At 39.3% G+C, this 27,295-nt stretch overlaps 1 protein-coding gene across 1 annotated transcript in view; it reads right to left on the reverse strand.

Moving 5' to 3' along the window:
- The window catches only part of TOP1 (DNA topoisomerase I), a 93,917-nt gene that overhangs the window by 11,659 nt on the left and 54,963 nt on the right, over nucleotides 1-27,295 (reverse strand). The window contains exons 7-13 of the mRNA XM_025263468.3: nucleotides 27,047-27,122; nucleotides 23,656-23,768; nucleotides 15,660-15,775; nucleotides 12,249-12,370; nucleotides 11,082-11,204; nucleotides 9,298-9,485; nucleotides 8,891-9,035 (exon numbers count right to left, since the gene is read on the reverse strand). Coding sequence (XP_025119253.1) covers nucleotides 8,891-9,035; nucleotides 9,298-9,485; nucleotides 11,082-11,204; nucleotides 12,249-12,370; nucleotides 15,660-15,775; nucleotides 23,656-23,768; nucleotides 27,047-27,122 — 883 coding nt within the window. The remainder of the gene's footprint in view (nucleotides 1-8,890; nucleotides 9,036-9,297; nucleotides 9,486-11,081; nucleotides 11,205-12,248; nucleotides 12,371-15,659; nucleotides 15,776-23,655; nucleotides 23,769-27,046; nucleotides 27,123-27,295) is intronic.

Genomic DNA, 27,295 nt, shown 5'->3' on the forward strand with positions numbered 1-27,295 from the left:
CTCCAGTTGAGAAACAGGCTCTTTTCCATCATCCTGATGCACACAGGCCTACCAAAACCTGCGTCTGTGTCTTCATTTGCCCATTCCTTAATCACACCACTGAAGCAAAGTTTACAAACCTAACAAGTCAGTCATTCACAGGCCATAACCACCAGACCAACTTTTCTTCACAGGTTGGCTAGGCTCCTAGCACAGGGATCCAGGATTCTCTCAAATAAGGACACAGAGATGGGAATGATGGGAGAAGCCACCCGACTGAGCTGAACTGAACTGAACTAAGTCTAACAGGAGAGGGCTGGCTTCTAGGAAGTATGCTTATCCCTGCAGTGTTCAGCTTCCCTGAATAGAATTCAGAGAGTGAATGGCAATCTGAACCCCAAACACACGTAATTTAAACAAAAGACAATAAACTGGCCCTAGGTATTTATACCATGTTTAAAAATAAAATCTAACCAGCTTTCCATACAATGTCCATTCTTAAATATGTTGGTCTTATTGATTTACAGAGTTCTTTATAGATTCAAATCCTTTTGAGATATAGGTAGTATTTTTTCTTGTAATACTTCCTTTCAATCTTTCACTCTAAATCTTCTAAAAAGAGTTTATGTTACACATTTTTAAGTATACAGTTATATCGGTTTTGACAATCCATAATACATGTAACCCACACCCTATCAAGTTGAGAATATTTCTGTCAATCCAGAAAGTTCCCTCATATGTATATATATGGTATATTCTATGATGACCCCTAATGTGTCTGACTACACTGTACTGTTATTCTGATGGACTCCTGGGATGTTTCCAGTTTTAGACTCACATAAATACAGCATTATGAACATTGCTGTGCAGTCTTTGTGGACATATGTTTTCATTTTATTTACAGCAGAAATAACCTAGAACTGGAAATAGTAGCTTATTGCAGCTTTACTTTGCATTCCACTGATAGGGATGGTGAATAGTGCTTTCATGTGCTTTTTTATTGGCCGTTCCTCTGTCTTCTAAAGCATCCAACTTTTGCTCTTTTATTATGAGGATGTTTATCTTTTTTATTATTGAATGATACGAATTATCTGTATATACAGGATACAAGCCTTTGTCAGCTATACATGTTGCAAATGTTTTCTCCCTGTTACCTGTATATTTCTTAGTAGTGTCCTTTGTTGAACAAAGGTTTTTAAATGAAGTTCACTGTTTCAACTGTTTATTGTTTATTCTGTGTCCAAGAAATCTACTCCAAGGTCATGAAGATGTTCTGCCATGACATCATTTAGAAGCTTTAATGGTCTAGCTTCTAGCTCTTTTACGCTTTAAAATTTAGAACTGTATACTAAAAAGTCAGGTCCAGAACGTAATTTTTAAAAATAAGCATGTCTTATTTTCTCCTTCTAATAAAACTCACCAAAATCAGAGCTTCCCAAGACTATAAAGTTTTATAAAGGCATTTTTCTTCAATCCAGCCTGTAATCCCCAGATGGTTACATTTAAAAGGTTGTAGACACATGTATCTTTGAAACCCCAGAATTATAGGTTCTAAAGAGAAAAAGCAGAGATGTATATTTGGCACTGAAAATATTTTAGTATGACTGAATACAATGTGATAGCAACAGTGATCCTGAAGGTTGCTATACTTCATTTGTAAGGAAAATTATGAATTTTATTTGTAAAGTTAAAACTGGTTTGAGGAGCCTTAATTTTACTAAGGCTGAACCTCAGGTTATAAGACCAGATAATGCTTGGCAGAGGTTGGACTTAGTGGTTGAATACCTATTATAAGCAATCCTTTTGTAACCTCTATATCCATGGTTTATCTGGGATCAGAGAGTTTTGTTGAAAACACAGGTTCCAGAGAGCTATCATTTCCCCTGCCATTTCAAATTCTATGGGTACCAAGTACAGAGTGGAAGAAGAAAGGAATGGAAACACTTGCAAGAAGATGTCTGTTTAATGGAAATCCTGGGAGAAAAAGCAGAACAAACCAAGATGAGCACGCACAGATGTGAATGAGCTCAGGACAATCTTATCAGTAGCTGGACCATGTGTTACTGTGACTCTCAAAAGTCTTGATCCTTTCAATGACCTGTGAGACTGGAAGTACTGTAACCCTGGTTATGACCACAAGTAGACCAATCCAAGTTTCCAGAAAGCGGCAAAGACAGGATACATCAGAAGGACACATTTCAGCTGTGCTTTTTACCCTTCACAAACCAAAAGTTTTCAATTATCAAAAATCCATAAGTCTCATCATACTTGAGTTAAATTCCTTGATGGAGCAGAGATGAAGTAGAAAGGTCTAGCAATATTACATGGGAGAAATTAATGAACAAAATATAGATACAAAAACAAGCAAACAATCTTAGGAGAAATCTCAGGAGGCTGAGCAGAAAGGTGTGCCCCATGATGGTAGCCTCCTATAAACTGGACCCAAAGTCTTCCATGAAGTAAAACCAATTACCACCCTTCACCCTCTTTGACAAAAATGTACTCTTTATAGACCTCTGGGTCAGAGCAGGTCAATGAATTCATGCTTTAATCATCACTTTCCTCCAAACACACAGCAATGGAAGTGCTTCATGCAAAAAGGGGCCTTATCGTTTTTTACGCAACCTGAAGCCAGGGGCTGTGTCAACTTGGGCTGAGTTGGGCTAGAGTCCCTCTAAGACAGGAGGAGTGAGCAGAGAAGTGCAGAGCAAAGAGAAAAAGGGAATGATACAGAAACAAAAACTACTTCCCAGTCAAAAGGGCTTACAAACTAATTCCAAAATATATGAGGAAATGGGTTAGAAGAACTGTCAACAAAAATAATTAGTACATGATTCACTTCAGGTAACATTTTTAAAGAACAAAGATTTTCAGGAGAGAAAAAAAAAAATCTACTAAAAAGGACTCCAAAAGTGATAAAATAAGCACATGCCTTAAATGAAATGAAATCAAGTAAATTTGAAATAAAAATAATTAGAAATCCTGAAAAAATATAATGAAGCAAATTACAGGAGGGGTAAATTTTAGATTAGATATAATCAAATAGAGAATTAGTAGAAGTAAGTCCTTGGGAACTCTCCCCAAATGAAGATCAGACCTAAAGAGACAAAGAAATAAAATGCAAAGGAATGGTCTAGAAACTGAGGAAGAAATGATAGTTGAGAGTTTTCTAAAATAAATAAAGCCCTAGGATTGACAGTCTAGACTGAGTATCTTTAAAAATATATCTGTACTTAAAAAAAAAAAAATATATATATATATATATATATATATGAAATGAAGAGTAAAAATTTCTGTCTCTATTTATAGGTCACTTAACTGTCTATATAGAAACTCCAAAAGACACAGACACTTTTAGAATAAGAGTTCAGCAAAGTTGCTAGATAGAAGATCAATATTAAAAAATCAACAGCATTACTACTCCAGTAATAACAAACAAAAATGTAATAACAACAACAAATACTTGAAATTCAATAGCACAAGAAACTATAAGGCCTCTTAGAAAAGATTTTAAACATGTGTAAAACCTCTATGGAAAAAATTAAGACACAATATTAAAGGATATATTCGAAGACATGAATTAATAGAGAGGCATGTAACAGGTTCATGGATGGGAAGATTCAATAAAATAATCTCAATATTTACCCCCTGTTAATCTATAATTTCAGGACTTCCCTGGTGGTCCATTGGCTAAGACTGTGCTCAGAAAGCAGGGGGTCCTGGATTCGATCCTTGGTGAGGGAACTAGATCCCGCATGTTGCACCTAAGAGTCCACATGCCTCAACAAAAGACTCAGCGTGCTGCAACTAAGACCTGGTGCAGCCAAATAAAGTTCGTATTTTTAAAAAATCTGTAATTTCAATGCAATCCTATAAAAAAATCTCAATAGCCTTCATTAGAACTTGACAAATTTATCTCAAAATTAATGTGAAAAAGCAGAAAGCCAAGACAGTTTTGAAGAATGAGACAAAGAAAACTTGTCCTGCTCAATAGTAAGACTTCATAAAGCTACAGGAGGTCAGACAGTGTGCTACTGATGAAAAAACAGGCAGACAGGACAGGGAGCCCAGAAACAATATGACATCCATGTAGAAACGTCACGTACAAGAGAGGGGTGAACACAACTCACTTGTTCTGGGACAACTGTTATGCATTTGGAGAAAATATATTGTATCTCAACCTCAAACCATCTACAAAAATACATTCTAATGGATCATAGATACAAACATCTTTTAAAGAGCAAAATTTTACAAACGATGGCAGAGATATGGAAAAAACAGAAACTTGAGCACAATGTTGGGAGGATGGTGGTGAGGTAAACTGGTTCCAGTACTTCAGAGAACAATTTGGAAATATCTAATAAAGAATCTTTAAAGAAAATTTTCATCTATATACACAAGGAAAATGTGTTTATTCCAGCGCTATTTATATTAGGAAATGACTGTAAACTCTAATTAAATGTTTGTTGACAAGAGAACAGATGACTTTTTATATAATAGAATACTATGTAGCAAATAAAAATGGGTAAATTAGAAATATGTATCAAGATAATAAACTCTCAAAACCAAAGGGTGGTGAAATAAGTTGCAAAATGATCTCAATAAATATCCAACTTTAGATCAAACCTTGTAAAACAATACTACTTGGTATTCATGGACATATAAGGTACTAAAAATACACACAAGAATGAAAACATTAAATTCATTTTAGTATTTTCCAGGGAAAGAGATAAATGTTACCTAGTGAGCTTCAGCTATGTTTATCACAATACTTTTTATGAAATGAAGCAGTTGAAAAAATAGGACATGATGTTAAGGTTTGACACGGGCAGATGGAGGGCACTACATGAATGATTGTTGTATCTATTTTTGTATATTGGAAATAAATCATTGAAAATAAAATCCTTATTGCTTGTATCTTTCCACTTTTATCTAAAAAGAGACTCTTATCTCCTGCTGGCAATGCACTTAAAAAAAAACTATGTAACACACTGTCAAAACCTCAACCTCTGAAGATCTATTCTGAGTTGGAGATAACTGAGGACAGGCAGAAAGCTTAAGAAATCACATTTATTTCCCCCTCAACAGTACCTCTCTCCAAGCCTTTAACAATTTTTCATGACTCAGGATCACAACCCAGCTGCTGGAGCAAGCCACTCTGCACTGGATATAAAGTATCAGGCAGGGCCTACATCTATGTGACTTTCTAGGTTTACTACCATAACAATTACTCAAAAACCTGCTTAAAGTCCTTACAGTGCAAAGGAGGTGTCTGGATATTGTCTGAATGAATTGGCTGGCTCTCCTCAGATATGCAGATGATACCACCCTTATGGCAGAAAGTGGAGAGGAACTAAAGAGCCTCTTGATGAAAGTGAAAGAGGAGAGTGAAAAAGCTGGCTTAAAGCTCAACATTCAGAAAATGAAGATCATGGCATCTGGTCCCATCACTTCATGGCAAATAGATGGGGAAACAGTGGAAACAGGGTCAGACTTTATTTTTCTGGGCTCCAAAATCACTGCAGATGGTGACTGCAGCCATGAAATTAAAAGACGCTTTCTCCTTGGAAGAAAGATATGACCAACCTAGATAGCATATTAAAAAGCAGAGACATTACTTTGCCAACAAAGGTCCGTCTGGTCAAGGCTATGGTTTTTCCAGTGGTCATGTATGGATGTGAGAGTTGGACTGTGAAGAAAGCTGAGCGCCGAAGGATTGATGCTTTTGAACTGTGGTGTTGGAGAAGACTCTTGAGAGTCCCTTGGACTGCAAGGAGATCCAACCAGTCCATTCTGAAGATCAGTCCTGGATGTTCTTTGGAAGGACTGATGCTAAAGCTGAAACTCCAATACTTTGGCCACCTCATGCAAAGAGTCGATTCATTGGAAAAGACTCTGATGCTGGGAGAGATTGGGGGCAGGAGGAGAAGGGGATGACAGAGGATGAGATGGCTGGATGGCATCACCGACTCGATGCACATGAGTTTGGGTGAACTCCGGGAGTTGGTGATGGACAGGGAGGTCTGGTGTGCTGCAGTTCATGGGGTCGCAAAGAGTCGGACACGACTGAGCAACTGAACTGAACTCCACTCAGCTTATCTAACAAGGCTCTCCACCCCAGAGACGCCTACAATCAGTGTGAATCCCACCTACGAGAGCGCACAGTCCTTGTGTATTTGGCATCTGTTTGTCTCTCCTGACCCCTGCTGCCATCATCCTAAGTCATTGCCACTTACTGGCTGGAGTACTGCAACAACCTCCTCTTGGTCTCCCTACTTCCTGGGTCCAATCCAGTCTCCACAGAGCAGCAGTCGGAATGATCAATTATATCACAGGTTTCTAAAACACACATCTGGCATCATTCCCCTTTAAAACCCAGTGGCTTCTTACTGGATTTAGATAATATAAAAAAAACTGAAGGAAGCGTTTTAAGATCTGGCCTGCATCCCTGTCTCCAGTCCCCTCCTCATCGTATCTCTCTTGATCATTTTACTCAAACTACAGTCCTTGAGACCACCCAGTTCTTTCTTTCTTCAGGGATTTCAAAAGGCTACTTTCTTTGTCTGAAATGCCCATTCCCCTATCCGTTCCATGGATAAATCCTGGAAAAAAGTGCCCGATTCTTTGCGACCCCCATGGACAGTAGCCTGCATCAAGCTCCTCTGTCCATGGGATTTTCAAGGCAAGAGTACTGGAGTGGGTTGCCATTTCCTTCTCCAGGGAATTTTCCCAACCCAGGGATCGAACCCAGGTCTCTCGCATTGTAGACAGACAATTTACTGTCTGAGTCACCATGGAAGTCCATGGATATAATCCTACTCACCTTGTAAGTCTCATTTTAAATGTTACTTCCTCAAAAAGGCATTTCCTAGGCCCTGGAAGCCAGATCAGGTGCTCTGGTATACTCTCAAATGGTACCCTGTGTCCTCTGCAGCACTGACAACAGTTTACATTCACTAATGTGATTGTCCATTATGCCTGCATATCGGATCAAGACACTCCTCTGTTCCAAGTCAATGGTTCTCCATCAAATACAGAACATGGTCTAGTCACTTTAGTGTGGCATTTAAGGTTGGCCACAATCTGGCCTCTCGGAGACTAAATTTATCTGTAAAATGGTGGCACGAGTACATGTCTGGTATGGTTATTACAAGAATCAAATGTCAACTTACATGAAAATACTTTTTAACAGTGATCCAGTATCCTTCATTTTGATAATTTTTTTTTTTACTGTGTGAATAATATAAAATTCACACCAATAGTAGCGACATTTAGCATATTTACAATGTTACCTGACCATCACTTGATAATTCCTTTTGTTACTCCTTTTAATATCCCTCCTCTGTCCATATGACACACTGCTCTACCTCTCTTTTGAGGCCTAACTGCAACCAAATTTCCTTTAAAAAGTTGTTCTTATTCTCTAACTGCTGGGAATAACTGCTCCCTTTATCTAAAGCATTTAACATTTACCTTTCTAATACAACTGAATTCTTACCCAATTTGCCCAGCAGGCAGTAAGTTCTTTCAGGGCTAAACCACTTTTCATCTACCTTGGTCACCCTATAGCTCTGTGGTATTTCAGAACAGGAATATAACATGTTTCTTAAAGTGATTTTGACTTTTACTTGCTATGGGGGTTCTCTTTCTGAGTCTATGCTCACTTTAAGAACAGTGTCATTTTCCAATTATACTAAGAACATATACACAGGGGCATTTTTCATTAGGACACAGGACTATAAGCTATAAAATATGCAGTCTGGTCTTGAAAAGACATATGGCCTTTTGAGCTGCAGCTTTCAAATCTTAACAAGTGTTTAATAAACTATAAACCAAGATTAAGAGGGGCTTTACTCTCAGTGCCCTGCATGTAAACAGTCAGTCTATGCTGCTGCTAAGTCGCTTCAGTCGTGTCTGACTCTGTGCGACCCCAGAGACGGCAGCCCACCAGGTTCCTTTGTCCCTGGGATTCTCCAGGCAAGAACACTGGAGTGGGTTGCCATTTCCTTCTCCAATGCATGAAAGTGAAAAGTGAAAGGGAAGTCGCTCAGTCGTGTCTGACTCTTAGCGACCCCATGGACTACAGCCCACCAGACTTCTCCATCCATGGGATTTTCCAGGCAAGAGTTCTGGGGTGGGGTGCCATTGCGTTCTCCGTTTCAGTCTATACAGAACTAATTCTCTGTTTTGTTTTTGTTTCTTTTTTTTTTGTGGAACTCGTCTCGAGTTGACGTTCATATTTCCACAGTATATCTGAGGGACTCATTCAAGCAGGGTATGCCTAGCAGGCTAATAAGAACTGATAGTCCTTCCAAGAGTTTTCTCTTTTCAATAACAGTATCAATAAACACTGCCACATGTGTACACAACAGCTTAAGATATGCTTTCCCAAACATTACCCCATTAAGTCCTGGTGGAATCTACTCAGATGAAGCCTTAGGAAGACAAAGTATGTAAGACTCGAGATTTTACAGCTCTTTCTGGATTCAGAGTAATTATATTCCTTTCTTCAGAGCCCAGAAAGGTGAGGAAGAGAACTAGCTGTAGAAACCAAAATACACTTACCACATTTTTCATCAGTCTGACCAGTAAGCAATGTAAAAGCAAGGACTATGTGTCTGTCTTGTTTACCAATGTAATTCCTAGCACCATGCCTACACTGTGCCAGGCTCATACAGGGATTTCAATTAGTATCTGCAAATTAATAAATAAGATTATAATGTGATGTAGAAAATGGAAACATCTTAGGGAGGTCACCAGATAATGCTAACTATGAAAAGTACCCTTTTTTTGTGGGTGGGGATGGTTTATTTGTCAAAGTGATTCTAGAGGCTGAGGACATTAGATTTCAAACAAAATGACAAGAGATTTTCAGCCCCACTAAATGGTGCAGCTCTTGGCTACCACTTACCTTGATTCGTGAGCTGGGGTTCAGCATGATGTATTTAATAGAACCTTGGATGTTCTCTGTCCAGGAGACTAGCCAAGTAACCTTGTTATCGTGTCGGACTTCTTTCCACTTATGACCTGGAGGAGGAGAAGGAACCTTGGCATCTCTGTGGAAATAAAGCAGTAGAGCAGTGAGGTGGGAAGTAGTGACCAATTTCACTTTTCATCACTGGAAGTGGATGATCTCTGAGCGCGTATTTCCAAGCTTCCTCCTCACCAGTCAATACATGATAAGCACCTGAAGATCTATACATAGAAATACCATGCTGCTCCCAAACAGTCTTCTGTAATATGGGGGGAAAACCCAAACTACTGAGAACAAAGGAAGCCACCCACTTCATTTCTGGCCAAAGGACGAACTGTGCTCACTTGCTACAGTTGATGATTATATCCTCAGGCATGATTCGTCTCTTCAGCATGCCCATCTTGGGATGGTTGCCGCGGCCACGGAAAAGCCCAGGAGGTTCTATCTTGAAGTTGGCGATCCTCTCTCTGTGGTTATCCATAACACAAAAGCCATATTCTTTCAGTAATTTTTCATTCTCCTCTTTGATTTTCTGGAAGACAGCCAAAAAGTACTCAAAGGGGATTCAATCACTAAGAAACAAATTCAGATAAAGGAAAACCTATGAAATTCTTCTTTTCTTTTTCACTGCATGGTTTGTGGGATCTTATCGTTCCCTGACTAGGGACTGAACCCAGGCACCCTGGAGTAGAAGCTCAGAGTCCTAACCACTGGACCACCAAGGAATTTCTGGAAAACCACAGTTTTTTAAAAGCTTAAATATAATAAAATCCCCATATGAACATTATTTCACACGGGGTTTCCAGCACAAAGAAACCTGCTATCAATTCTTTACTAGTACATATGTTTCACACTGCGATCCTTTCTCCAAAAAAAACAGAAAGATCTGGAGCCTCCTTACCCTGTGCTAGCCCTTCCCTCATATTGATACCACACTCGGCAATTAGACTTAAACTAAGTCCCGCTGCCTTGTGCACAGATAAAGATTCACAACTTGCTGGTGATGGGTATCCTTGGCAGGGCTCTGACATGGTGATGCTTATAAAACCTCCTGACATGGATTTTAGTTTGAAAAACACCCCTGAAGTGAAAAACAAAATAAATTTCACTAATTTGGAATACTGAGATGACTAAACTGAGACTGAAAAGCATGATGCAGGTATCATTCTTACCATCTCTGGAGTAACTAATCTTTTAAACTAAAGGTCAAATAGGTACTCTCAAACAGAAAGTTATATAGAGACAATGGCCTAAATTATATAAACATGCAAGCCTAAAATACTGAAATTTAAGACTTCGAAGTGCCAAGAATTCCTTAAAATACTTAACTATAAAATACTTAACTTCCAGACCTCTGCTAACCTGTTTTTTTGATCCCAGCCTTGAGCCAAAAAAGTCAAACTCCAGCCTTGAGCCTCTAGATCGGGGAATGGCAAGCTTTTTCTAGATAGAAAATGTTTTAGGCTTGAGGGCCATACAGTCTCTGCTGTAATTACTCAACTTTGCCACTGCTGAAAGCGACTATAGATAATAGGTAAACAAGTTAGATGTGCCATGTTTCAATAAAACTTTTGTATAAAAACGAGCAGCCTATCTATAGTTTGCCTACCAATATTCTAGAGGAAAGTGACATCCTAGAAAGTGACATCCATTTTCAGATACTAGAAAGATCCTTTAGAAATGAGGTTGGCCACAGCTAGAAGATTAAGTTGGATGAGTGTGGCTAAAAACAGATCAAAGAAAGAGAATGTGTTTGTGTGTGTGTGTGTGTGTGTGTGTGTGTGTGTACACACATATGGCCAATATGATTTTATCAGTCTTAAGTCCCTAACATCTAGGAGCCACTGTAGGTCAGACCTACTCTTCCTTAAACACTGTATTACTGGAGGCTACTGGCTGGTTTTTAGGTTAACAGAACACCAGCTCATACTGAGCCATTTAAACATAATGCCTATTCACAATTTTTTGTCTATGTGAAACCCTTAAGAAAATCAAGACTTCACTACAAGAATCTTAAATCTTTAGCACAGAAATCATTAAAGTCAAAACTGTTTTGTAAGAACCAAGAACAAAATTAAACTAATCACTATTTCGAAATTCTCCACAGGTTTAAGAAATTCTGCAGTACCAGTTTCTCTTCCTTGCTCATCTGTTTCCGAGCTTCTGTCTGGGCTTTGAAATACTGGCTCATCTGGGTAAAATCACATTTGCTGAGGTTGGTGATAATATTCTTCTCTTCATTGGTCATTTCCTAGTTAAAAAGGGAGACAGAAAAAGACAGTAAATAAACTAATAAGCCCTCAAGTTTCTCCACAATTACAGCGAAGTATCATGTTCTCAGTCCAAGAGTATCTAGTGAGACAGTCAATCTAAACTTGAGAATTTGGGGGGAAAAAAGAAACAATTTTATTTCCTTGTTCTATAATAAAATATGCATGTGGCAGAAAAATATTTAGGATAACAACATTGAAAAGGGTAACTCTCATGTCATTTCTTAGATTCCTTAGTACGTTGCCACAATCTCCTAAGCATAAATACCACAGCTGGAGAAACACAAATATATATATATCATTTAGTGATGAAAGAAACATTTCGATGCTCCTTCTCTCTTAGAAACATCCTTGCTCTATTCACTTATTAAATCTTATTTTTACAGCTATTCAGAAAGTGAACCTCAGCTCAGCCTCTGCTCACATTCTCCAAATTAAGAATAAAGAAACTGTTTAAAATCACCTAGGAAATGGCAACCCACTCCAGTATTCTTGCCTGGAGAATCCCAGGGACAGAGGAGCCTAGTGGGCTGTCGTCTATGGGGTTGCACAGAGTCGGACACGACTGAAGCGACCCTGCAGCAGCAGCAGGCAGACAAAGGATATGTGGTGTTAAGAGCAGAAAGTACCTAAAGCTGAAGAGCATGAATCAAAAGGGAAGAGGACAATGCTAATGCATGTCTCTTTGCAACAGCAGACAGAGGGCAGTCCCGAGAGAAAAACTTTCCTTTGCTCAACTGGAGCTGAGGTTTCTGTTTGACCTAATCTGATCAAACTTTCCTGGCTACAGCCACAGGAGAGCCAAGAAGAAAAGAAACACAGTTATTCTTATTGGATAGAAAACCTATATAACACAGTAAATGAACAGGGGGGAGAAAAAAACCCCAACTTTCAATACAATAAAATTCATGAAACTCAAATTGTACATCAGGGAATTCTTTTGGTAAAATTATCATGTATTTCTTAGTAGTAGAGATCAGTGTTTTTGTTAAGGGGCTAGGATATTAACACATGGGCTACAATACCTTTCTCCAGTCTTTAAAGAAATTTTTCCTAAATATTTCCTTAGTAGTATATTCATGGTCGAGCATTTTTGCAAAGAACGTAGCTACTTCTTCCGCTTTGGGGCTCAGCTTCATGACTTTACCTAGAGACAAAAGTGGTTCCAAAAAATGAGGTGCTGTGTTCATGTTCTGAGGTTAAACACTGAGGTTCTGGAGACATCTTCTTTCATAATGGTTTATTTACCTTCTGAAGGTATATATATAAAGGTCTGGTGACGCATGGTAACAGTAACAACAAAAACAGTATTATCGATTAACATCTACTTGTATGAATTTTCCTTCTCTTTAGCAGATATTTACCTGGGTCATTCTCTGGAGACTATGCCAGTAAATTGTTCCCAGGAGCCTGCTCAGGACAGGGATGACCTGGGGGAGGCCCAGTCACTCTTCCTTTTCCTTTCAGCAAGCAGGGTCCTTTACACCTCTTCAATGGTTTTTAAAAATCAAATCCTCAGAGGGACTCCTGCCACTGCTAAGCTAAACAGCTTCTGTTCAAGAAGGGGAGGAAGGGATAGGACAGGGAATGGAAGAAAGGAATTGTGGGGAAAAGAAATAGGCATCTTTCTTCTTCAAAGTTAGGTGGGTGGAATATGAATTAAAAAATATATATATTCATAGCAGGCAAGCCCAGATATCCCATATGAAAAAATCTAAGTAAGACTTTCCTCTAGAACTTTGCTTCTCAATGTATGATCATGGACCAGCAGTACTGACATCACATGAGTTTGGCAGAAATGCAGAATCTCAGGCCCCACCCCAGACCGACTGAACCAAGAACATACATTCTAATGAGACCCCCAGGTGGCTAGTGTACACACCAGAGTTTGAAATGCCCTGGAACACAGGCATTATTATAAAGTTGCCTCTTTCAGAGAAACAGGACTCATCCAGAACACAGGGATGACTGGGGTTCTTGGCATTATACACATTTTTCCACTGCCTTACCTGTTACATAAGTACTAGTAATTTACCAAGGATTTTCACATTTATTACAGAAAACTAAAACTTAACCCAAATTCCATTTATTTCAAAACTCAGAAGACATCTCATCTCATGATAGTTAGACAGTTTCATCCCTGATTGCAAGGATGGTACAGGGAACTGCAGCTCTAAACTGAAACTTTCAGGGTAGACAAAAGAACCTGCTTGAAATCTATAACTTTAAAAGGCCAACAGGTGGCGCCACTTCCCCTCTAAACCTTCTAGCTCCTTCCAAAGACGACACAGCTTGGGAAGGACAGGCTGGCTTTTCAAGAGGTTCCTGCACTTCAGAATTCACTCAAATCTGAACCAGTGTTGCCAGTTAAGATGTAACATGCTTCTGATAAAAAGGAAACCAGTAAGTCACTGAGAATAATACAAATGAAATAAAAGGCAAGAAAGAATGTAAGCTATTCTCGCATACATTTGGTATACTCTGGGAAATTCTGCTGAATTCTGTCCCAATAAAGAAATTTTGACGCCTCCTGTTCTAGATGAGCTGCCAAAAGATGAAATGACAGCTCCCACCAGTAGAAGGGTAGGAGGATGACTTAGAGGTTCCTGGCAAGAGTAGTGCTTTGTAGGAAAGGCTGAGCTCCAGGAATAAGAAACTGCTGAGTCAGAGCTGAAAACTGCAGGTTCTCAGAGGTCATTCATTGCTTTGGCCAGCCCGTGCCCCTCCTCCCTGGCAGGCGCTAAAGGAGTCTGAGAATTCTCTTCCCTAGAGAGTAGGCAGGACTGACGGGATCAACTTGGTAGTAAGTCAAATACAACTGTTTGACTTACTGCAGTGTGGGAGTTTACCTAATCAAAGGGAAGAAATTCAAAGACCAAATGAGAAAATGTGAGAGCCCTGGAGCTGGAGCTCCGATAGGGCAAGAATGTAGAAAGGACCAGGGTGACCTGTGATGATTAGTTCAAGCCTTGGCTTCCCATCTCTGAAAGTAAGGGAAACCCAAAGGCTAAAGAAAGGAACCCAGCTTTCCTTCAAATCACTTTGGACCTCAAAGTTAGGCTTCACCAATTGAATCTCCTAAAGTTCAACTCTAAAGGTAAACCTATACTAGGGCTATAGAATATCTGCACTTTTATGATTAGCTAAGGCTCTTTCTCATCATTGGAGTTTTGGCTTTGAGTCACACTGCAGAGTCTCCAGAATGACCACTATGAGGGCTAACAGTAGAATTCTGTCCCATGCCCTCCAGTCAACACAGGTCAGAATGAGGCTATAAAATCCTGCAAGATCACACATCCCATAAAATCAGAGATTCGTCAGTACTGTCCACTGCTGGGTCTTGGTGTCTGAACACAGCACGTTGAACAAATACAGTTTAAAACAACGAATTCCAGTTTTACAAGTTTGACATGTTTTTCATTTGCAAGACCCAGCCTTTCAGTATAAACTACTTCCCCTTGACCTTTAAGCATCCATGGCCCGAGACCACTGGTGGTGGACAGAGACGTGCTTTTCAGCAGTCCTCCTGGCTTAGTTTCTCAAAGTTTGGTCAGCAGACCACTTGGTTCAGAAGCACCCATGATCACTCAATATCAATTAAATGAGCCCAGATCCACCTGGTAAATCTAAAGTACATGAGAGTTTGAGGAATAAAGCTCTGGTCATTTCTGGAGAACACTCTTGGAATGAGGGAAATCCGTTGAGTATTTCTGGAGAAAACCCTTGGAATGAGGGAAATCAGTTGAGTATTACCATCTGCAAACTGCTATATGCCAATAAGGGAGCATCAAGGACTACTCTCAAAATTTTCAACCCAAGGACAGAGGTCTAAGAGTGTTCTAAAAGAACTAGGCAGGATATTCCCTCAGATTAGCTCATCAGACTTGACTGCACAAAGGACAACAGCATAGCATTATACCATACAGAGTGAGTGATAGACACCTATCAGCCCCACCTAGAGGCTGATGGCAGGCTTAGTCCCCAGACAAGCACTAATTCTATTTCTAGCAGTGAGTAGCCTGTGAGCTTGCATTATATCACTAAAATAAAATACTACCATTCAAGTAAGACTTTTCTAAGAACTCTTATAAAGAGTAGCTCCTTAGAAACGTCACTCAGATAAAAACATTTAGCTTGTTGACCAAGCGCTGGCTGCGACCTATGTAGCTGGATAGCTGGACCTTTTTGAGACCACGACTCAAAGAGGGAAACAAGGGAGATAAGACAGCTCCTTTCTCATGGAACTTTTCCTGTACCAAATGAGCTTTTAAGAGTTAATGCCCGATGGCCCTTTCCCCAAACCATACAATGACATAAGAACAAAATGAAATAAACAAAAAGAATAATACAGAACAAGATGCTTCCCCACTTTCTATTCCTAAATAGAAGCACACTCTTTCCTTGGCCAAGAATTGGACAACCTTGGAACAACTCACCATCATAGTAAAACTTGACGTTCTCTGGAAGAGGTTCATATGGTGGAGCGAATACAGGACCTTTATGTTCTAGGAATTTCCATTTGATGCCTTCAGGATAGCGTTCTTCTTCCCACCTTTAAAAGACAAAGTACAACCTCATTTAGTGATCACTTTACCTGATATTGAGATTATCACTGATTAAATACCAAAATAATTATCTGCTCAACTGATTGGTGCTCTGGAATGACTCTGGTTCCCCCATTCAAGATCTAGGTAAAAAAAAACTAGCATCCTTCACTTTGAAAAAGCCAACGCTTACAACAAAGATGATGGATTACTCAGGTGAATGGAGGAAAACATTTCAGCAGTTTATTTCAAAGAAATTGAGTATATGAGCTCATTATTTAGCAATGATCACAGCTGTTTTATCACAATGGTGTAAAAGCAAGCCACAATCTGTACATGATGGAGGCACTATTTTATACACTGATACAATGGAAAAGGCCTCCTGGGAATGGAGATATTGGGTGAAGGTACAGGGAAAACCACCCTTTGAGAAAGTGGCAGTGGTGGTACTTTAGTCACTGAGTCATGTCCGACCCAATGTGACCCCAAGAACTATAACCCACCAGGTTCCTCTGTCCAGTGTCCCAGGCAGTGCAAGTTCGGAGTCCTAACTACTGGACTGCCAGGGAATTCCCAACTTCAGTGTTTCAAAATTAAGATTCCAACTTTTTATAATTCCTCCTAATTCCATCATGTTCATCCTAAGGGCTCATGATAACTTAAGCATTTAAGCAAATTAAGAGATTCACTCAACACTAAACCTCAGTTTAAAGAGAAAGAACATATCCTATGACACATGCTGATATCACTGTATCAACAAATACTAGTATAGAAATAAAAATAACAGTATTGGCCTTTTAGGCCCCCATCAACAGTTCATCAAAAAAGTTAGGAAAAACATGTACTTAATCACACTTAACCCCATCAACAAACTCCCCAGTTCCCAGATCTTATCATGAAGAATCATCTGTTTAGAATAAATATGGTACTAATGTTCCAACGGCTCAACCCTGACATGAAAGTATACTCAATTCAAAGCAGAGTTGAAACCCTCTAAAGCTATGATGGGTAACAGTTAAAAATGGGGTCATATTTCTCATTTTTTAAGGAATCTCTATATTGCCCTCCATAGTGGATATAGGAATATTGAATGCATATATATCTGCATTCCCACCAACAGTGCAAGATGGTTCCCTTTTCTCCACATCCTCTCTCACATTTATTGATTGTAGATTTTTTGATGGCCATTCTGACCAGTATGAGGTGATGCCTCATTGTAGTTTTGATTTGCATTTGTCTAATAATGAGCGACACTGCACATCGTTTCATGTCTGTTGGCCATTTATAAGTCTTCTTTAGAAAAATGTCTGTTTAGATCTTCTGCCCATTTTCTGATTGGGTTGTTTATTTTTCTGGTATTGCGCTGCATGAGTTGCTTCTATATTCTGGAGGTTAATCCTTTGTCGGTTGTTTCATTTGTAATTATTTTCTCCCATTCTGAGGGATGTCATTTCATCTTGTTTATTGTTTCCTTTGTTGTGCAAAAGCTTTTAAGTATTACTCAGCCATAGAAAGGAAGTCATCGGAATGTGGAAGCAACCTAGATATCCATTGACAGATGAATGGAAAAAGAAGTTGTGGTACATACACACAATGGAATATTACTCAGCCATAAAAAGGAAACATATTTGAGTCAGTTCTAATGAGGTGGATGAACCTAGAGATTATTATACAGAATGAAGTAAGTCAGAAAGAGAAAGATAAATATATACTAACATATATATGTAATCTAGAAAGATGGTACTGAAAAATTTATTTGCAGGGCAGCAATGGAGAAACAGACATAGAGAACAGACTTATGGCCATGGGGAGAAGGGAGAAGAGGGTGAGATGCATGGAGAGAGTAACATGGAAACTTGCATTACTATATGTAAAATAGACAGACAACAGGAATTCACTGTATGTCTCAGGAAACTCAACAGGGGCTCTGTATCAACCTAGAGGGGTGGGATGGGGAGGGAGATGGGAGAGAGGTTCAAGAGCGAGGGAATATATATATACAAGGTCTTGTGCTGTAAAGAGCAATATCGCATAGGAACCTGGACTGTTAGGTCCATGAATCAAGGCAAATTGGAAGTGGTCGAACAGGAGATGGCAAGAGTGAACGTCGACATTCTAGGAATCAGCGACCTAAAATGGACTGGAATGGGTGAATTAAACTCAGATGACCATTATATCTACTACCGTGGGCGGGAATCCCTTAGAAGAAATGGAGTAGCCATCATGGTCAACAAGAGAGTCCGAAATGCAGTACTTGGATGCAATCTCAAAAACGACAGAATGATCTCTGTTCGTTTCCAAGGCAAACCATTCAATATCACAGTGATCCAAACCTATGCCCCAACCAGTAATGCTAAAGAAGCTGAAGTTGAGCGGTTCTATGAAGACCTACAAGACCTTTTAGAACTAACACCCAAAAAAGATGTCCTTTTCATTATAGAGGACTGGAATGCAAAAGTAGGAAGTCAAGAAACACCTGTGGCAACAGGCAAATTTGGCTTTGGAATACAGAATGAAGCAGGCAAAGGCTAATAGAGTTTTGCCAAGAGAACGCACTGGTCATAGCCAACACCCTCCTCCAACAACACAAGAGAAGACTCTACACATGGACATCACCAGATGGTCAACACTAAAATCAGACTGACTATATTCTTTGCAGCCAAAGATGGAGAAGCTCTATACGGTCAGCAAAAACAAGACTGGGAGCTGACTGTGGCTCAGATCATGAACTCCTTATTGCCAAATTCAGACTTCAATTGAAGAAAGCAGGGAAAACCAATAGACCATTCAGGTTTGACCTAAATCAAATCCCTTATGATTATACACTAGAAGTGAGAAATAGATTTAAGGGACTAAATCTGATAGATAGAGTACCTGATGAACTATGGACTGAGGTTTGTGACACTGTACAGGAGACAGGGATCAAGACCATCCCCATGGAAAAGAAATGCAAAAAAGCAAAATGGCTGTCTGAGGAGGCCTTACAAATAGCTGTGAAAAGAAGAGAAGCAAAAAGCAAAGGAAAAAAGGAAAGATATTCCCATTTGAATGCAGAATTCCAAAGAATTGCAGGGAGAGATAAGAAAGCCTTCCTCAGCGATCAATGCAAAGAAATAGAGGAAAACAACTGAATGGGAAAGACTAGAGATCTCTTCAAGAAAATTAAAAGATACTAAGGGAACATTTCATGCAAAGATGGGCTCGATAAAGGACAGAAGTGGTACTGACCTAACAGAAGAGGTGGCAAGAATACACAGAAGAACTGTACAAAAAAGATCTCCATGACCCAGATAATCACGATGGTGTGATCACTCACCTAGAGCCAGACATCCTGGAATGTGAAGTCAAGTGGCCTTGGAAAGCATCACTACGAATAAAGCTAGTGGAGGTGATGGAATTCCAGTTGAGCTATTTCAAATCCTGAAAGATGATGCTGTCAAAGTGCTGCACTCAATATGCCAGCACATTTGGAAAACTCAGCAGTGGCCACAGGACTGGAAAAGGTCAGTTTTCATTCCAATCCCAAAGAAAGGCAATGCCAAAGAATGCTCAAACTACCGCACAATTGCACTCATCTCACACGCTAGTGAAGTAATGCTCAAAATTCTCCAAGCCAGGCTTCAGCAATACATGAACTGGGAACTTCCAGATGTTCAAGCTGGTTTTAGAAAAGAAACCAGAGACCAAATTGCCAACATCCACTGGATCATCGAAAAAGCAAGAGTTCCAGAAAAACATCTATTTATGCTTTATTGACTATGCCAAAGCCTTTGACTGTGTGGATCACAATAAACTGTGGAAAATTCTGAAAGAGATGGGAATACCAGACCACCTGACCTGCCTCTTGAGAAACCTATATGCAGGTCAGGAATAACAGTTAGAACTGGACATGGAACAACAGACTGGTTCCAAATAGGAAAAGGAGTTCGTCAACTCTGTATATTGTCACCCTGCTTATTTAACTTCTATGCAGAGTACATCATGAGAAACGCTTGGTTGGAAGAAGCACAAGCTGGCATCAAGATTGCCAGGAGAAATATCAATAACCTCAGATATGCAGATGACACCACCCTTATGGCAGAAAGTGAAGAGGAACTAAAAGGCCTCTTGATGAAAGTGAAAGAGGAGTGAAAAAGTTGGCTTAAAGCTCAACATTCAGAAAACAAAGATCATGGCATCTGGTCCCATCACTTTCAGGGGAAATAGATGGGGAAACAGTGGAAACAGTGTCAGACTTTATTTTTCTGGGCTCCAAAATCACTGCAGATAGTGATTGCAGCCATGAAATTAAAAGATGCTTACTCCTTGGAAGGGAAGTTATGATCAACCTAGACAGCATATTAAAAAGTAGAGATATTACTTTGCCAACAAAGGTCCGTCTAGTCAAGGCTATGGTTTTTCCAGTGGTCATGTATGGATGTGAGAGTTGGACTGTGAAGAAAGCTGAGCGCGCAAGAATTGATGCTTTTGAACTGTGGTGCTGGAGAAGACTCTTGAGAGTCCCTTGGACTGCAAGGAGATTCAACCAGTCCATACTAATGGAGACCAGTCCTGGGTGTTCATTGGAAGGACTGATGCTGAAGCGGAAACTCCAATACTTTGGCCACCTCATGCGAAGAGTTGACTCATTGGAAAAAACCTTGATGTGGGGAGGGATTGGGGGCAGGAGCAGAAGGGGACGGCAGAAGATGAGATGGCTGGATGGCATCACCGACTTGATGCACATGAGTTTGGGTGAACTCCGGGAGTTGGTGATGGACAGGGAGGCCTGGTGTGCAGCGATTCATGGGGTTGCAGAGTCGGACATGACTGAGCAACTGAACTGAGCTGAACTGAACTGATGGCTGATTCATGTTTGACAGAAAACAACAAAATTCTATAAAGCAATTATCCTTCAATTAAAAAATGAATTTTTAAAAAACAAATAAAAAATTAAAAAAAAAAAGGAACTCATTTGACTGTGTTCGAATAAGGTGGATGAACCTAGAACCTATTATGCAGAGTGAAGTAAGTCAGAAAGAGAAAGACAAATATCATTTACTAACACATATGTATGGAATCTAGAAAGATGGTGTTGCTAAACTTATCTGCAGGGCAACAACTGATACACAGACGTAGAGAAGAGACTTCTGGACACAGCAGGGTAAGGAGAGGGTGGAACGTATTGAGAGAGTAGCATTTAAATATATACACTGCCATATATAAAATCAGATAGCCAATGGAAATTTGCTGTATGACACAGGGAGCTCAAATATGGTGCTAGAGGGGTGGGCGGGGGGGAGAGGTCCCAGGAAGGAGGGGATGTGTGTGTGCCCATGGCTGATTCATGTTGATATATGGCAGAAGGCAACACAATATTGTAAAGCAATTATCCTCCAATTAAAAATAAATTCTGAAAATTTATTTTTAAAATAAAAAAAAAAAATTCTGGGTTTAAGAAGTTTTTATGATTGAGCCTCAGCATACTGCCACCACCTGTACCGCTGTTTCTAGAGAAGAAACATGACACAGTGAAGAAACCCACAGGGATCCTGACCATTTTCCCATCCTCACAATCACCTAGGAGAGGGGGGAAAAGGCTCACAGTTGGCTTGTGTGTGGCAGGATGAACAAGTCTTCTCTGCCCTGAAGCAAAAGATCTGTACGTTTGCCAAACTGGTAAACGGTGTAACTGTTTTAGTGAGACAGCAAAAGGAATAGTAAAAATGAGAGCATCTGCCATTTAAGCTCCCTGACTAGGCTGTCGGGACAGTCACTGAGGACTGGACCACTGACTTCAGAGCCTAAGAAGCAAGCCTACAGTGGCAGCAAGAAAGCACAAGCAATCAGTAAGAGGCCAATCATTCCTATTCTCCACCTTTAAAAACTTATAGTGGTACATTCAAGCACTGTGCCTAAGAATGTGCACAATTTTACAACCAGACTTGAGAAACATGCACTGGAGATTGTAGCAAAGACTGCTCAGCCCCAGACCTACCGTCTTCAGTGATTCCACTTAAACCAAAACAAGAATAAAAACCGTAGGTCACAGTCTCTCAGAATTAACATGTGTTAACAGTGATAAGAATTTCAACCACAGAGCCAAAGTTAGGCTATTAGATCCTTCAAGGATATGTATTTTCACACACACAAGGCTGGACCAGAACAAAAGTATATCTGCCTCCAGGCCCAAAAAGAGCCAGGGCTCCAAAGGAAGGGGGAGAGAGCACGTGATGACAAAGAAATGAACTCGTTCACTCAACAAACTTACCGAGCACCCGACCACAGAACCCAGAGAGATATAACAGATGACGAATTACTAACTCACCACTCCCAGTAACAGCCCCTGACTTATATAATCACTTCATCTCATCTTAAAAACAATTTTTTTATTAGAGGTCATAAAAACCTTTTAATATCCTATCACTAAAAACTTTGACTAGTTTCAAAGGAAAAAGAAATAAAAATGAGAAAAATGAAAACACACGTTCTTTACTTTTCTGACCCCAGGGAAGCCCAAATTGCCTTTGCTCTGTATTTTTCCTTTTCTGCACTTCATTTCACCATGTATGTCCACACCAACAATGCTGATCATACAGCTGTGCTGAAGCTTTCTGTCACTGTGGTTCTGCTCCTCTCAGCCACCTCCCTGGTCATGGATGTTTCCTCATTCCTCAGAGGTACTGGCAAGATCACTGCTCTCTATTACAAAAGCCACAGAGTAAATGCATACCAGTAGGTCTGGAACTCTACATACCAAACTACAAATAGTGGCTCCTTCAAAGCTAGAAAAGAAAAATGGGACTGGGAGAAAGAAGGAAAGGGAACTGTCATTTTTTCTTAACTCATATACCTCTGTATCATTGGAATTTTTTCAGCATAAATACAAATCATGTATAATATAGATGCAGCAGCTAAAATTTTAAGAAAAGCCAGTATTAAAAATACAAATTTATTTCAAAACTCTAAAAAAACAGAAGTAATCTGTTACTGCTAAACTGTCCTTGATTGAAGATAGTCTTCACTGTCTGAATCTTCATTTGCCATACTGAAGAATGTCTGTTTTCACATATTTTGATACTTATTAATTATTCCTAATCTGAGAGATGTTAAAGAAAAGGATGTATTATTTATTATTTTTCTTTGCATCTTTCTTTGCTACTTGTGAGGCTGATCATATTTTAAGATGCTTGCTAATCATGTATTTTCTTTAATGAATTGCCTTTTCCTTATTTTTCTATCAGACTGTTCCTTTCACTACTTGTTTTAAAAGACAGAGTAAACTATAGAAACCCTATGTGTGTATGGAAACATGCATATGAATAAAGCTGCATTTAAAATGAGAGGAAAAAGATGGATTATTCTATAAATCACGTTGGGGAAATTGCCTAATTTGTTAAAAAAAAAAACCTCCACAAGAAAACCCGGGTGGATATTTTTATAATTGTAGAATAATAAAGACCTTATGAAACAAGACATAAGGAAACAGAGCCATAAGGAAAATATTTGTAAATCTGATAAATCAAAATTCAAATCTTCTATATGGCAAATACACTCGTATCATTAAAAAAAAAAAAGAAGAAGAAGAAGAAAAGAAAAGAAAACAACCCTAAGGGAAAATGTTTGCAATACAATGGGCTAGGGTTCCTAATACAAAAAAATAGCTCTTCTACAGCTCACTCTGTTCAATAGAGTGGGACCCAGTTTTGAGATCCAATAGGGAAAGAGCTCGTTAATGGTCTCACCAGGACTTGCAAGACTTATTTCAGAATGTTAGCCCACAGAGATTCGTTCAAGTACTTCCCTCCTCCCCAAAATATCAGGCTATTAACTTTACTAACTCAACATTCTTATTTCATTAGGTTGTAGAATCAAAGAGCTACCATTTTAACCAGGGCTGAGATATTACCATTTCCATTTCTGCTCCTCTTCCTTCTTCGGCTTCTTTTTCTTGCTATCTGGCTCAGGAACTTTTTTATCTTTATCTTTATCCTTATTCTTGGGTTTTTTCAATTTACCATCCTACAAAGAAACATGGTGAGAAAGCACTTAACTAAGGACCAATCACACTTCTTAAAGTAGTTCTGGGGGCCCATTAGGAAGAAAAACTGGAATCATGGAATATTAAAACTGGAGAGGTTCTTAAGTCTAATACTCAATGAGGTAAATGAATAAAAATTTACTGGTACTTTTTTCTAAAGCAGTATTTCCTAAAACTTCCAGACATGTGATTATCTGAGGAAGCAGTTAAAAACACTCATTCTGCAAGGGAAGAGCCTGGGAAACTGTTGTTGTTGTTTTAGCCTCACTGGAGTTTGGAACAGCACTGCAACAGGGAGAATAAGCCCAGTGTACTATCCTCACTTATTTTAAGATCTACACATCTTTAAACCTCTTGTAATACTATCAAATAATGGGCACGGCAAGTTTTTATGTATTAAATACACAATTTGGAAGGAAATTTCTGACCAAGTCTGGGGGGGAATACTTTATTAATGCCGCTTGCAAACACAAAATCAGGAAGTAGTAAGCAAGTACTTGGGAAGTACTACAACAATGACCGATTCCTACCATAGTACTTCTTTGAACTGTAACCTGAGATGAGCTGTTACAGTGGCAGAGAAAAAGAACAAACATGCACCAATATAAAAATGTCAACACACACACACAGACCAAAATGAGCTATTTACCAGGTGAGGGGGTCCTGCTTACAGAATCTGAACTCTGCTGAAGAATATTTTCCTTTGTCCTAACTATTTAATATAATTTAAGCTTTTATTCAGCAAGATTTATATAGTTTTGAAAGGTGGTTTGAGTCATCTTAAAATCAGTTACAGAATGGCAGAACCTGAAAGAACTTTGTAGACAGTTTGGTTTGACCTATTCCAGTTATAGTCAAGGAAACTCTGAGACAGAGGTTTTGTCACTTGGTCATGGTCAAAAAGCTGCTATTGACCACGATGAGAGCCCAAGTTTACCAGAAAAATAACAGAATGTGACTCATGGGAATGACTGAAATATATAAACATTCTAGGAATACGTGGTAGGATGGCAATCAAGATAAATTCAGGGAAAGAAAATGACCTTTGGTGTAGAAAGAAGGGGAAAGACTATAGTACTACACATATTTTAAAACAGAATTAGAGAATATAAATGTGTGAGTATGTCTGGGAGGAGAAAATACTAGAGGATCGCATGAATTCAGATAATGTTTGCTGTTTAGGCTGAAACACCCCACAGGAAAAGGGTAATGCTTTTCAGTTAAGACATTCTCTGAACAGCTTCTGAACAGGCATTCAGGTGGTTCCATCAGGAAACTACTGGCTCCATCGTATGTTCTCAAGCCTCAAAATGAGACTATCAGTCACTAAGAGACTACAGAACAATTCCCAGAAATGAAAAATTCCATGGCCAGCAGAGAGGTTTAATGACTTCTCTTGCCATCTGTGGTCCCTACCACAGTAAGACTGGGTCTTGATTCAGTCTTTCAGCCTGCTTTTTTTCCTGCCCCTATAGGGAGATGTTTGCTAAGACAATTAAATAAACGAAGTCAACCATTCTTTTCCCAGATGGTTTTAACAGTTATTACTAATCTCTTCAAAATGCAGAGAAAGGTATTATTATATAAACTCAACCTAAGCATAAAGGCAATAGAGAACACATAGAAAGCTGAAGTTTTAGTGAATTTCTCATTGACTAGTCTGTACTGACAGTCTACATGAGAGTGGAATGACTACCATACTCACTACTCAACATTTCATGCTCAGTTCCTTGAGGTGTCCCTCATAAACCTGAACTTGTGCCAAGAGCAGGTTAGTTGTCAGAAAAACTACAATTGCCTAAATCCAGGCCCTGATCTCTCACCTACTCATTCCTGTTTCATATGATTTCATTAGACACTCCTCCTCTCTCCTTGTGAAATTAAAGGGTCAGCAAAGTCCCACAGGAAAGAGGACTTGGCATCTCACGTGTGGGAATTAGAATCAACCCACGTGGGATCAAATTCCAGTTTTACCACTTAGTACCTGTGTGGCCTCAGGCAAAAGATTTCGCCTCGCCATACCTCAGTTTCTGCATGTGTAAAATGGAGATAATAATAACAATACTTCCTCTAAGGGCTATTGTAAGGATTAAATGAAATGACAGCTATAAAGCATGAAGAACAGTGCCTGGCACACAGTAGGCACATTTAATTTGATTGGCAGGGGGTGGGGTGTGTGCACTGCTCACAGAATCTCAGTTTGCTGACCAGGGATTGAACCCAGGTCATGGCAGTGAAAGTTCAGAATCCTAACCACGAGGCCACCAGGGAAGTCCCCTAATCTGAATTATCAATCCTGCTACTATTACGATATAGCTTACACTCTTAAGACTCACTGCCCCTTACAGTCACTATCTTTACTGACGATACTTCCATGTGGACTTTACATTTGTGAATCCATTTTGCCCAAGACAATGGCTAACCTCAAATAAAGGATGAAAGCTAAGAACTCACTCAACCACTTCTTCCCTTAGGAGTGCAAGATGAAGTCCCCTGTGAATTTCTGACATCTTTTTCTGAATTACTTGCCCACACTCTTCAGTACAAGTTATCGAAAGTGTCAAAAGAAGTAACCATATTACTATATGTTAAATCTACCACAAGCATCATATAAAATGCTTAGAAAAGTACTTGAAACTGAGATTTTAAGGAAGGCTATAAGGTAGGAAACAAAGAAAAGAGGAACACAGCATGTGTTACATAAAGCCCTGAAAATGCAAGAATCTAGTGTGAAAAAGAAACAAAGGAGGTCTGTGAGGCTGGAACAAGTTAAATTAAAGAGGCACAAGACCCAGGGAGCAGCTGTGGTCAAGACCTGGGATTTCAAGCTATGTCCAAGCAATACCCATTAAAAGACTAAATAGAGAGAGTTACCCAAAATGAGTGACGGGCAAGCTTTGCTAGATTTTTTTTTTTTTTTTTTTGCTTTGCTAAATTAAAAAAAAAAAAAAAAATGCTAAAAACATTCCTAGGGAAAACTCTTCCTGGTTTTAAGCCAAAATATGATTTCTTGCTAGTATTTCTTTCTGTATGTATGAAGATGGTGTAGTTTCTCTAAGAACACGTCAGGTGGCAGCACAGCTGTGAGTGGACACCCAGGAAGCTAATATCTTAAAACTAACAGTGCCATAGCCACTGTAACGCACATACATTTTCCCAGTGTTTCCTCTACAACAGAGCAGTAAACTCCTAAGTTATTTTATCAAAAAATTTCCTATTCCAAATTCAAGTCCCGACAGGCCTAAGTCTCTTTACTCACCTCTTCTTCCTCTAGTTTTCGTTTCTTCTCTTTCTTGATATCTTCTGTTTTAATTTTCTTAGGTTTATAATCAGCACTAGAAAGGGGAACATGAATATGCAGTTAACACAACTGTGACTCAGTACTTCTCACCAGTAGGATTAGGACCTCCAAACTCTTCTTGGCGGCCTCCAAGGCAGGCGTGGTTGCTATTATTCTTGGCTGGGCATTCTACAGTCAAGAACAGGAATGGAGAAAGTAAAGAAGGCC

The sequence above is a fragment of the Bubalus bubalis genome, chromosome 14, assembly GCF_019923935.1.
Source record: "Bubalus bubalis isolate 160015118507 breed Murrah chromosome 14, NDDB_SH_1, whole genome shotgun sequence".
Classification (NCBI taxonomy): Eukaryota; Metazoa; Chordata; class Mammalia; order Artiodactyla; family Bovidae; genus Bubalus; species Bubalus bubalis.